A 13,824-nucleotide genomic window follows, 5' to 3' on the forward strand; every position below is an offset into this window, starting at 1 on the left:
TAGTGGAACTCTTGAAAGACTGAGAGAGCAAAAATTATTTGTTAAGGATTTGAAATGATTAAGGGAAAAAATTAAAAGACTTTGGTAATTATAAATGTTAAACTATGTTTTAAGTTCATAAATACTTTTAAGCAGTAAATAATGTAAGTTAGTAAGTTAGTATATTTTTAGAAATAATTTCTCTGGAATATTACTAGATACATTGGTATTCTAGATTGAAAGTGTAGGGGAAGCAGACAGAGGCCTGGACAAAGCCTGATCAACTTGGCAGCAAGTTGACCCACCAACCACAAGGGCCACTGCCAGGCCTATCACCGCAAGGCCTGGACTGTACAGAGCAGAGCAAGAGTCAAATGCAGGGCCCCAGGGCAGAAACTACTCCTGGCACTACCAGTCCACAGCCCAGAAATTTCAAAAGCCCTTATCTGGATTTCCAGGGACCAGGATGGCAGAGTGAATCCCAAATGCTCTAATCCCACCCCCAACCCTGAAAACATAGTGATTATTGCCCCAGGACAAAACCTTAAGCGGTAAAGACTTGGGAACCCTAGAGGAAGGGTGTGGCTAGGATCCTGCCTCAAAATGGGTAAAAAAGCAGACTACAAAGACAAAGACGCTGGAGTCCTACTATCATGAGTAGGAGGAACCAAATTCAGAGGGAGACAGTGTGGACTCCACACCCGCAGCTGAAGCCTCAAAAGGGAACTGGTCTCAAGCACAGAAAGCATTCTTAGATGAGCTCAAAAGAAACTTTGAAAACCAAATTAGAGAGATAGAAGATAAAATGAATGTCTTTTAAAATTAAAATTTCAAAATTAGAAAAACATTACAATAAACAGCTCCTTAAAAAGAAAAATGTGTGATATGGAAAAAGAGCTCCAAAAACTAACCAAGGAAAATAATTCACTAAAAACTAAAATCAACCAAATTGAAGCAAATAACTCTATGAGGAACCAAGAATTAGTCAAATAAAACATCAAGAATGAAAAATTAGAAAAAGATAAAATATCTCAATGGAAAAATAACTAACCTGGAAGACAGATCCAGAAGAGATAATCTGAGAATCATAGGCCTACCTGAAAATCATGATTAAAAAATGAGCCTGGACAATATCTTCCAATAGCTAATCAAGTAAAATTACCCTGAGATACTAGAACCAGAGGGTAAAATAGAAATCAAGAGAATCCACTGGACATCTCCTGAAAGAGATACCAAATTGAAAAGTTCAGGAAACGTTGTGGCCAAACTCCAGAACTACCAGGTAAAGGAGAAAATACTACAAGTGGCCAGAAAAAAAAACACAATTCAGATATCATGGAACCACAGTGAGGATCGCACAGGACCTGGCAGCCTCTACACTGAAAGATCAGAGGAATCGGAATATAATTTTTTGCAAGGCCAAAGAGCTTGGGTTACAACCAAGGATCACCTACCCAGCAAAACTGAACATATTCTTCCAGGCAAGGATATGGTCATTCATTGATATAATGGATTTCCAGAACTTCCTGATGAAAAAGCCAGAGCTCAATGGAAAATTCAGCCTCCAATTATGAGACACAAGAGAGACACAGAAAGTAAAACAAGGAAAACACACACACACACACTTATACACACACACCAACACACAATTATTTAATAAGAGCAAACTGTTTATAGACAAGTAGAGGGTATGGGTCTAAATTACACTAAATGATGATTTTAAAAAAAAACCTTATTTAGGGCTACAAAGGGACTACAATGGAAGAAGAGGAAAGAATGAAGTGGAAAAGGGTAAATTATGCCAAACAAAGAGGCATAAAACAATATAGTAGTGAGAGATGAGCATTATATGAGCTTTTCCCTCATTGGTTCTGGTGCAAGGAGGGAATAACACAGCCAGTTAATCATAGGACTCTATCAAAAGAGACACAAAATGTATCATAACAGATGGAAAGAGAGGAGGGAGAGGACCTTTGCATGAGATCTGTTCCTGTCAATCATGGCTCGAAGAAGAAATAACATACTACATTAAGTATAAAAATCTATCATATCCTACAGGCAGTAGGAGGGGAGATGGGCTATGAAATGGGGGTGGGGGGAACTAGAAGGGAGAGAAGAAGTAAGGGAGAAGGGTAGGAAAAGGGAGGGGGGCTGATAAAAAGGGAATACTGAGGGAAGTGGTGGTCTAAAGGAAAACTCCTAAGGAGGGGAATGGAGAAGGGTAGAAAAATAAAAGCATAAATAAGGGAGGAAATAGGATGAAGGGAAAGAGACAAATAGTAATCATAACTGTGAATGTGAATGGGATGAACTCTCCCATAAAATGGAGAATAGCAGAATGAATTAAAAACCATAATCCTACAATATGCTGTTTACAAGAAACACATATGAAATAGAGGGACACACATAGGGTAAAGGCTGGAGTAAAATATATCATGCCTTAGCTAAAGTAAAAAAAAAAGCAGGGGTAACAATCCTTATCTCAGATAAAACAAAAGCAAAAAATTTCTGTAATTAAAAGAGATAAGGAAGGAAACTATATCCTGCTAAAGGGCACCATTGAGAATGAAGCAATATCATTATTTAACATATACACACCAAGTGGTATAGCATCCAAATTCTTAGAGTAGGTAAAGGAATTAGAGGAAGAAAAAATAGCAAAATTATACTAGTGGGGGACCTTAATCTTCCCTTCTCTGAGCTTGATAAATCCAATCTCAAAACAAACAAGAAAGAAGTTAAGGAAGTGAGTAGAATTTTAGAAAGGGTAGGTATGATGCATGTCTGGAGAAAACTGAATGGAGCTAAAAAGGAATATACTTTCTTTTCAGCAGTAAATGGCATGTACACAGAAATTGAACGTGTACTAGGACATAAAAACCTCACAATTCAGTGCAGAAAGGCAGAAATATTAAATGCATCAGTCTCAGATCATGATGCAATAAAAATCATATGCAATAAAGGGCCATGGAAGGATAGACTAAAAACTAAATGGAAACTAAGCAATTAAATCCTAAAGAATGAGTGGGTCAAACAAGAAATTATAGAAACAATTAGTAACTTCATTCAAGAGAATTACAATAATGAGACAACATACCAAAATTTGTGGGATGCAGCAAAGGCAGTTCTTGTGGGAAGTTTTATATCCCTGAATGAATACATGAATAAATTAGGGAAAAGGGAGGTCAATGAATTGAGCATGCAGTTAAAAAGCTAGAAAGACAACAAATTGAAAATCTGCAATTAAATACTAAATTAGAAATATTGAAAACCAAAGGAGAGATTAATAAAATTAAAATTAAGAAAATTATTGAATTAATAAATAAAACTAAGAGCTGCTTTTATGAAAAAAAAACAATAAAATTGATAGACCCTTAGCCAATATGATAAAGAAAAAGAAGAAAACCAAATTATGAGTATTAAAAATGAAAAGGGTGAATCTACCTCCAAAGAAGAGGAAATTAAAATATTAGGAATTATTTTGTCAAATTATATTCACATAAATTTGATAATCTTAGTGAAATTGATTAATATTTATAAAAATATAATCTGCCCAGATTAACTGAAGAGAAAATAAATTACTTAAATAACCCCATTTCAGAAAAAGAAATTGAACAAGCCATCAGTCAACTCCCTAGGAAAAAATCTCCAGTGTCAGGCAGATCTATCAAACACTTAAAGAACAATTGATTCCAATGCTCTGCAAATATTTGGGAAAATTAGTGAAGAAGGAGTCCTACCAAATTCTTTTTATGACACAAACATGGTACTAATACCAAAATCAGGAAGAGATAAAATGGAAAAAGAAAACTATAGACCAATTTCCCTCATGAATATAGACGCAAAAAATTTAAATAAAATATTAGCAAAAAAACTACAACAACTTATCACAAGAATAATACATTTTGATCAGGTAGGATTTATTATTCCAGGAATGCAAGGATGGTTTAATATTAGGAAAACCATCAGTATAATTGATAATATCAACAATAAAACTAGCAGAAACCACCTGATTTTCTCAATAGATGCAGAAAAGTCTTTTGACAAAGTACAACATCCATTCCTATTTAAAACACTAGAGAATATAGGAATAAATGGAGCCTTCCTTAAAAAAAGTAAGTATCATCTATTTAAAGCCATCAGCAAGTATTTTATGTAATGGGGATAAGCTAGAAGAATTTCCAATAAGATCAAGGGTGAAACAAGGGTGTCCACTATCACACCTCTTTTTCATTCTAGTACTAGAAATGTTAGGAGTAGCAATTAGAGAAGAAAAAGAAATCAAAGGAATGAAATTAGGCAAAGAAGAGACCAAGCTATCACTCTTTGAAGATGATATGAGGATATACTTAGAGAATCCTAGAGAATCAAGTAAAAAACTACTTGAGACAATAAATAAATCTGGCAAAGTTGCAGGATATAAAATGAACCCACATAAATCCTTGGCATTCTTGTATATTTTTTTCTTTTCCTTTTTTTCTTTCTTTTTTTTTGCCTTTTGGATGGCAGTTGGGGTTAAGTAACTTGCCCAAGGTCCCATGGCTAGTTTTTGTGTGTGGATGTGTGTGGGTGTTAAGTGTCTGAGGCCAGAACCAAACATGGGTCCTCCTGACTCCGGGCCCGTGCTTTGCTCAGTGCACCACCTAGCCGCCCCTATTCCTGTATATCTCTAATGAAATTCAGCAGCAAGTGATAGAAATAAAAATCCCATTTAAAGTTACTGTAGAAATTACAAAATATTTGTGAATCTACCTGCCAAAACACACCCAGGACCTATATGATCACAACTACAAAACACTTTTCACACATATAAAGTCAGATCTAACTAATTGGAAAAATATCAATTGCTCTTGGCTGGGTCGAGCTAATGTAATAAAAATGAGAATTTTACCTAAAGTAAATTATATGTTTAATGCCATACCAATCAATTTACAGAAAAAAACTACTTTATTGAGCTAGAAAAAATAGTACCAAAATTAATTTGGAAGAACAAACAGTCCAGGATATCAAGGGAATTAATGAAAAGAAATGCTAGGGAAGGTGGCCTAGCTATACCAGATTTTAATCTATATTATCAAGCAGCAGTTATCAAAACTACTTGGTACTGGCTGAGGAATAGAACAGTGGTTCAGTGGAATAGATTGGGTACACAATACTCAGCAGTCAATAACTGTAATAATCTACTCTTTGATAAACCCAAAATCCCCAGTTTTGGGGATAAGAACTCACAATTTGACAAAAACTACTGGGAAAACTGGAATATAGTATGGCAGAAATTGGTCATAGACCATTACCTAACACTGTATACCAAAATTAAGTCTATATGAGTGTATGATCTAGGTATAAAGAATGATACTGTAGGCAATCTAGGAAAGCAAGGAATGGTTTACCTGTCAGATTTATGGAGAGTGGAAGACTTCATGACCAAACAAGAATTAGAGAACAGTATAAAATGCAAAGTAGATAATTGTGATTATATGAAACTGAAAATCTTCTCTACAAACAAAGCCAATGTAAAAAAAAGATTAAGAAGGAAGTGGGAATTTGGGAAAGAATTTTTACAACAAACATCTCTGATAAAGGCCTCATTTCTAAAATATACAGAGAATTGAGACAAATCTATAAGAATACAAGTCATTTCCCAATTGATAAATGATGAAAGGATATGAACAGGCAGTTATCAGAGGAAAAAATTAAAAATATCTATAAGCATATGAAAAATGCTCTAAATCACTATTGATTAGAAAAATGCAAATCAAAACATCTCTGAGGTACCACATCTCACCAGTCAGATTGGCTAAGATGACAAAACAGAAAAATGATAAAAATGATAAATCATGGAGAGGATGTGGAAAAATTGGAACACTAATACATTGCTGGTGGAATTGTGAACTGATCCAACCATTCTGGAGAGCAATCTGGAACTATGCCCAAAGGGCTATAAGCAATTTCTTATCCTTTGACTCAGTAATACCACTTCTAGGGTTTTATCCCAAAGAGATCATAGAAGCGGGAGGAAGACCCATGTGTACAAAAATATTTATAGCATCTCTTTCTGTGGTGGCAAAGAATTGGAAATTAAGGATATGCCCATCAGTTGGGGAATGGCTAAACAAGTTATGGTATATGAATATAATGGGATACTATTGTGCCATAAGAAACGAAGAGCAGATAGACTTCATATTTACCTGGAGAGGCTTCTAGGAACTGATGCTGAGAACAGCAGAACCAGGAAAATTTTGTACACAGTTACAGATACAACATATGTGTGATGACCAACTTTGATAGACCAAACTCTTCTCAGAAATGCAGGGATATAAGTCAACTCCAAAAGACTCATGATGGAGACAGATGTCTACATTAAGAGAAAGAAAAAGAAAGAACAGAGTTTTGAATGCAGATTGAAGCAAATTACCTGCTCTCTTTCTTTTTCTTGTTTGGTTTTGTTTCCTCTTTCCAATTGTTCATTTGATCTGATACAATCCTTCTTTATAATCTGACTAATGTCTAATGTGAAACTATTTTCAGATCCTATACTTGACTGTATGTCACCATGCGGGGCAGGGGGTGGGGGGGACTGGAGGGGAGGGAGGAGGAGAAAATTTGAAACACAAAGAACAAAAGTGTAGGGGAATAAATCTAATGTCATAGGATCGTGGATGAGGAGTTAAAAAGAATCTCAAAGGCCATATAATCTGATTTTTTACATATAAGAAAAGTGAGTTCCAGGAGGGATAGTTATCAACTGATTAATTAACAATCAATATTCCCAAGGTCACACAGGTTGTCAGCATCACATGAAGGACTTCTTTGACTTCTTATTCCCATGTTCTTCCTACTATGCTCTGTTTTCTTCCTAAGATATTATCAAGCACGTTTGTGTATGTATGAATTTTAAAATATTCTGTTAAATCAGTCAGACAGCAAGCATTTACTATATGCAAATATAATTGGGGGGGGAGGATAGAAAAGAAGTCATAGGATTATTTTTGTAGGGAAAATTATATTCTTGGGGGTTTCTCAAGCTATTTCTATGAGGGAAATTAAGCCACGAGACTTATGGCGGGATGGAGGGGAGTAGGATTTATGGATGGGAAGGTGTGCCTTAACTAACTCCATGAGGTGACCTTGCATAAAGAAGTTTGTTCTTGGGTCTGGATAGGATTGCATGGCCTTTGAGGATCTTTTTCTCTAGCTTTGATGATCGGGAAGTGGGCCAAGGCAAGCAATCATCATAATAAGGAGTATTAGAAGAAATCGAAGCTCATTGTACCACTAGAGCGAATGCCATTTCTAGAAGCATAATTAAAAGTTGAAATCTGAAGAGCAATGTAAAAAGGAGGGAATAGCTGATGCTTAGGAATTTAAATAACTATGGCATTAATCAGAACCAATACTGTGATTCTGTTCTGTTCTTAGAACACAATATCTTCTGAAGTTTTAGTGCTAATATCTTACATGTACCATGAAATTTTTTGATATATTTTTTATTTTATTTTTATGTCCTTAGGATCCCTTTAAAATTCTTTGGTTTACTGGTCAAGTTGAGAGCTGGGGAACTAGTAACTTCTTTGTTTTTATTCCTGGTGTGATTGGAAGTTTTCTACTCTTTTACTTTAGTGTTTCCACATTGCCAAGGTCTATTATACAAGTAGATGAGAATGTGAAAAAAAATGAACATCTATCACATGAAGGTCATATTTTCTCATCTGTCATCATTAAGCAATGCATATAAGCAGTCCACAAGGTTAATTTTGTATATTCAGAATTACTCCTTGGCCCTGAATTTTATGATCCTTACCAATCTCATAATTGCCAACTTACTTATTTGGTTCTTCCATGTCCATCAAAGTGATAGAAGATATACATCCAAGAGGATGTGTATATACATCTAAGCACAATGCTCTCAGTGTTATACTGGTCCCAGTGAGCTGCTGTCTTCTTGATGTAGTAGTAAATGAGAGAAAGAACTGAATGAAAATGAGAGAGAAAAATGAAAGCAAGTCATGGAAAAAAACCTCATTTAGAGTAGGAAAGGGCTTTCCTTGGAGTTTATCTAGATCAGTTCCCTCATTTGGGATATCTGGTATGAGGGACAGCTGTCTTTCTTTTTTTTTTTTAAGCAATCGGGGTTAAGTAACTTGCTCAAGGTTACACGGCCAGGTGTTTCTGGGTGGGTGCTAAGTGTCCAAGCCCGGGATTCCATCTCCAGGTCTTCTCAACACTGAAGCCGGTGCTCTTACTTGCTGTGCTACCTGGCCGCCTGACAGCTGTCTTATTAAATTCAAGAACAATACAGATGATATGAAAGGACCCTGATTCAAATCCCACATCTGACACAATTAATCTCTAAAAGCTTTATTATACTCAACTGTAAAATGGTGTTAATTATATCATATGCCTAACAGTTATAACGTGCTTCAAAAAACTCAAAGCTCTATATAAATATGTTATTTTTGTTATCCTATGTTACATAAATCCTCAGAATTAAAGTACAGCTAGCTCAGAACCCAGTGATAAAAAGTCTGATGATATAACTTATGGTTTAGTTAGGTGAAGCTGCTTCTACCCTGGCCTTAACCCTTCCCTGTTATGGAAAGTGAAAGCATTCTCAAGATAACTAGTTATCTAGAACTAGGGCAGCCTGCCTTAGTGGAAGAATGGTAACTAAGCAACAGAAATGACTGTTAGTGGAGATGGAACATTGGAGGATTTAGAACTGAAAGGAATCCTAGGGAAGATTTAGTCCAACCCCCTCATTTTACAGACAGATGATAAAACAAGAGCCAAAATTCCCTGTCAGTGTATAGGTATAGCCTTGTCAACATGGTGGGTCAGGTCTACCTTGCACACTCAAACTGTCTAGTCATACCTCCAGGATCAGTATTAGTAATTCAGGCAAGTGGAAATTGATTATCTTCTGGACAGCTTAAAATAAATTGGTTTTGCCTGACTAACCCCAAAGAATTTGTGTGTATGTGTGTGTATCAGAACTAACTTGGAAATCTAGTTGTAGAAATCTCACCAGGAATAAAATTAAAGTAGGGTATTCAGGGGAAATTTAAGAAACTATAGTGATACATCTACCTGACTGAAGAAAATGCCCTGATTCATGGTTTTAAAGTCTGATATCAAAATAGAATGGGCAGGTAGGTGGCACAGTGGATAGAGTACCAGGCCTGGAATCAGGAAGATGTGAGTTCAAATCCAGTCTTTGAAACTTACTAGTTTTGTGATCCTGGACAAGTCACTTAAGTCTGTTTTCTTCAGTTTCTTCACTATAAAATGAGCTAAAGAAGGAAGTGGCAAACCACTCCAGTATCTTTTCCAAGGAAACATGAAAGATGTGGACACAACTGAAACTATTGAACAACAACAAAATTAAAAGAGAACTGACGAGAAGTTGAGTTTGTGTCAATGTATTTTCAGTGCAGACTTTGATTCTCAGTTAGGAGTTTCCTATAAGCTTTGATATTTACTGAGGTAATATGTTCTATATTTTTCAAAAGTTAATCCTGATATTAATGAAAGCAATCTATTCCATGTCACAAAAATAATCCTATCATGGTAAGGAAATACCTTAGGCACTTAATATCTTTGATCTGATCATATTCATAGGATCACACACTGAGAGATGTAAGACACCTTAATAGTCATTTCACCCAATCCTCATGTTTCATAAAGGAGAAAACTATAATCCATAGAAGTGAAGGGGTTCACCTAAGGTGGACTCAAAAAACCCAGCATTCTTTTCATTATTGTTTAATAATGCAGTCTTTATGAGTTCCAAATTTTAAACTCTACAAAGAAGTTAATTTATACCATTTCAAACCTCTGAATTCATTTATTATTTGTGAAGATGCTGAAATAAATGACCATTACCCTCATCTACAAGTTCAGAGAAAGATGAACTGAACATAAGAGCATGCACATGACTGGTCAAATTTGACAATAGCATGCCTACTCATCAATTTATTCCTTCACTTAGCTGCCTTTATTGAACGTTTTCTGTGGGCACAGACTTGCACTTGACCTTGGATGTGACTGGAGTAGGGAGTGGAGGAATATAAAAGGCCTAAAAGGCATATTACCTAAGTTAGGGAAAGAGATGAAGCAAAATCTGATGTGGAAAAGAGTCGTGCACACGCAGCCCAGTACATGAAGGACTCTTGTGACTAATGTTCCAAAATGTAACATTGGATTTGTCAAATAAGAATTTTTGGAGGAGATGAGTTTTAAAACATGTCTTTGATGGATATAGAAAAGGGATACTGAATGGAGACACCAAATAGTGGCTGCCTATTTTAATTATTTTTTCTTAAATATGAGTTGAGTGGATAGAGATGGGAGGGGTCAGTCCTTTCAAATGCTCTCATTTATCTTTTACCAGTGAAGTCCGAGAGCCAAGGCTGATCAATGACATTTCAATCCACTTGATCAGTCCTCAGCATTTCATTCTTCCTTTCAGGCTCTCAAGTTCTTTTCAATAGTATTTCCTCTGGTAGTATTCAGAGAATCACAGATTTTCAGAGTTAGAAAAAAGTCTAAAAGATACCTATTCCAACACATAATTGACTAACAATTAACTTCCACAAACTCTGATACCCCAGTGGAAACATTTCCTCATTTTTAAGTTCAAACCCTAAGAAATCAGTGCTGCCCTCCCTAGATTACTATCCTTCCAGTTCTACTTCTAGTCTAACCTCCACAACTACTAACATGAGAGCACTCTGTATAGAGAAGGGGACCATCTGTCCCCACCAGGAACAAACAAGCAGCCTTGCACAATGGAGAGACATGAACATTTTGTTTTTGTTCAGTTATTGAATTGTGTTTGATTCTTTGTGACCCCATTATAGAATGCCAGGCTCTTGTATCCTCTGCTATGTCTCAAAATCTGTACAAGCCTATGTTTGTTACCTCCGTGCCATGACACTATCTATCCATCTCTTCCTCTGCTCTCCCCTTTTTCTTGTGCTCAATTTTTTTCCCAACATCAGGGTCTTTTCCAATTAATCCAGTCTTCTTGTTATATAACCAAATAATTTAAGCATCAATTTCATTATCTGACCTTCCAGTGAATCATCTGAATTAATTTCTTTAAGTATCAATTGATTTGATCTCCTTGATGTCCAAGTGATTCTCAAAAGTCTTCTCCAGCAACACAATTAAAAGTTTTGATTTTGTGGCACTTAGTTTTCCTTTTAGTCTAACTCTTATGGCTATACGTTACTACTGGGGTGGGGGGAGGCTTTGACTATATGAACCTTTGGCAAGATGATGTCTCTGCTTTTTAGTATGCTGTCCATATTTCCCATAAGCTTTCCTTCCAAGGAGCAAGCATCTTTTAATTTCATGACTGCTCTTACTGTCTCCTGTGATCCTTGAGCCCAAGAATATAAAATCTGAAACTGCTTACATTTCTTTTCCCTCTATTTTTTCCAAGAAGCGATGGAAGTAATTGCCAAAATCTTAGGGTTTTTTTTTCTTTTTTGTGTGTTAAGCTTCAAGTCACCTTTTACATTCTCCTCTTTCACTGTCATCATGTGTTAGGCAAGTTAATCTACTTCCACTGATTCATTCATCATCTCCCATCAGACACTGATGGGATATCAGAGGCTGGCCAGTACCCTGAGTCCAAGAGTTATTTTGAAACAGTGATGTTCAGATCATTGACTCTATTTCTCCAAAAATGGCAGTCTGTCCCACCCTCTGGGTCATTGGTCCTGCTCCTAGCCAAGTGCCCAAAGCCATCACCCAGTGAATCAACCCTTTTGGAGATATGACTAAATAAGTGCTTATGAACAGTAACCATATCTACTTAAGACTCAGTCTGTGGCACAGTGCAATGTTTACAATCAGAAATTGCATTAAAGAGAACTCATTATTATGTGTTTCCTGCTATACCCTATGGACCAATAAGCCTTTTTTTCTGACTTGATGCTTAAACCTTTAGTTGAGATGTTGCTTTTTGAGAGCAAGAAATGCCTTAATTCTACAGTGCTTAATATTCATTTATTCATTCCATCATTTTTTCATTTGACCATTTATTCATCCACCAATGTCCCAGGGAGTGCAGTTGTAGTGCCTAGACTTGGAGAATATCAGAGATGTGTAACACAGTGGTGGAATGAACCCCAGATTTTGAATAAGAAGACCTAGCTTGAAGTGCATCTCTTTCGTTACAAGTTATGTGACCATGAGCAACTTCAATTTCTTCATCTTTAATGTAAGGCAATTGGACTACTTGATTAATAAATTCTTTTTTAACTTTTTTATTTTATGATTCATGGTGCCCAAATAATCCCCAAAGAAGATAATTAGAATAATAAAAAGATGATATAAATTTGTCTTTTGTTATGGAATAATAGTTTTATTTAGAGAATTGATATTATGTTTTGCCCATATTTCAATATTACTCTGTTTTTCCAAACTATAGGTTAGCAATAATTTTCTCTCCTCTGGTTTTCAGGGTCCCCAGGACCATCCAGTGATCACAGCAGTGGGGCCTCTTCACCTCTCTTTGATAGTGGTTTACATTTAAATGGAAACTCCACCAACACAGTAAGCACACTCATTGTTATGAGCTTTATTTAACTAGTCCATTCAACAAAACATTAAGTGTCTAATATATCAGAATATTATGTTTTCTTCTGGAGAGATACAAAGATGAAAGAGGTTGCAGAATACAAAGGGATATAGAACAGAGAAGCAAATGACTATAGTTTTAAAATATAACATGTGTTAAGTGCATAACAGAAACAAATTTGAGACTGGAAAGGAAAGTTCACTTCTAGCTGAGAGGTCAGGGAAGTAAGACTTCCATGGAAATTTCAGTTTCTGCATCTGTAAAAAGAAGAAAATGAACTAGATCAGGGGTATCAAACTCAAAAAGAAATTAGGGTCACTAATCCATACCTAAGGACTCCCAGAGGTCACAGATTGACTTAGTTTTAAAAATGTATTATTATTGCATTTTTATTTATTTTGGTAAATATTTTCCAATTTCATTTTAATCTGGCTCAGGATGCACTTAGGAGCTTTAGCATTCTATTTATTTGACACCTCTGAACTAGATGACCTTTAAATTACCTTGAAGTTCTAAATCTATCATTCTTTGAACTGAATATTGATGAATAAGTAGAATTTCAATAGGCAGATTGTGGGGAGAAGGGATTTAAGGGAAGAATGGCATTCTAGTTGTAGGGAACAACTTGAGCAAATATAGAGAAGTGGGAAAACATGGAAACAATATTTTTAACAGTAAAAGCACCAAAAAAAATAGATGAGAATACCTATGTTTTTGAAGCAAAATTCCAACATCCAGTCCACAGAACAAACTAGAGCCTATGGATCAAATCTGAGTAATCAATTGTTTTGTTTTATTTTGTTTTGTTTTGTTTTGCCATGTACAAGTACAGAAAGAAGAAACAAGCTTAGTCTGGTCCATGAGCTGTAGTTTTCTGGGGACTGATCTAGTTCCCTGACCTATATAGTATATTGGGCTAAATTATTCTTAACATAGAAAACTTGATACAATATTGATTTAAAAAGCAATCCTGTTGGTATATATTTTTATGTTTATTAATATACCATACCACTGCTCTTTGGAGCTGAGTTGATAAATCAATGATACTGCACTAAGCTCAGAAGTCATAGAGTCAAAGCTACTCAAATTTTATCCAAAATATGTTAAATGGCCTTATCTGATTCTACCTAAGTTCAGCAAGAATCACTGGTCAAAGATATCTCTAGAGGCTTTTGGTGAATGATTTTAAAATTCCTTTGGAAGTATGAATGTGAGATAACTAGTGTAATTTTCATTTTCCCCCAAGATAGATAGAA

At 35.6% G+C, this 13,824-nt stretch overlaps 1 protein-coding gene across 2 annotated transcripts in view; it reads left to right on the top strand.

Moving 5' to 3' along the window:
• Positions 1-13,824, top strand: part of LOC138177447 (gamma-2-syntrophin-like) — a 404,566-nt gene that overhangs the window by 353,591 nt on the left and 37,151 nt on the right. For both annotated transcript variants that reach the window (XM_069108636.1, XM_069108637.1), the window contains exon 8: positions 12,452-12,543. In XM_069108636.1, the coding sequence (XP_068964737.1) occupies positions 12,452-12,543 (92 nt within the window). The remainder of the gene's footprint in view (positions 1-12,451; positions 12,544-13,824) is intronic.

This window comes from Petaurus breviceps, unplaced genomic scaffold, assembly GCF_028583685.1.
Source record: "Petaurus breviceps papuanus isolate PSGF00001 unplaced genomic scaffold, PetGlider_PUasm1.0 90416, whole genome shotgun sequence".
Classification (NCBI taxonomy): Eukaryota; Metazoa; Chordata; class Mammalia; order Diprotodontia; family Petauridae; genus Petaurus; species Petaurus breviceps.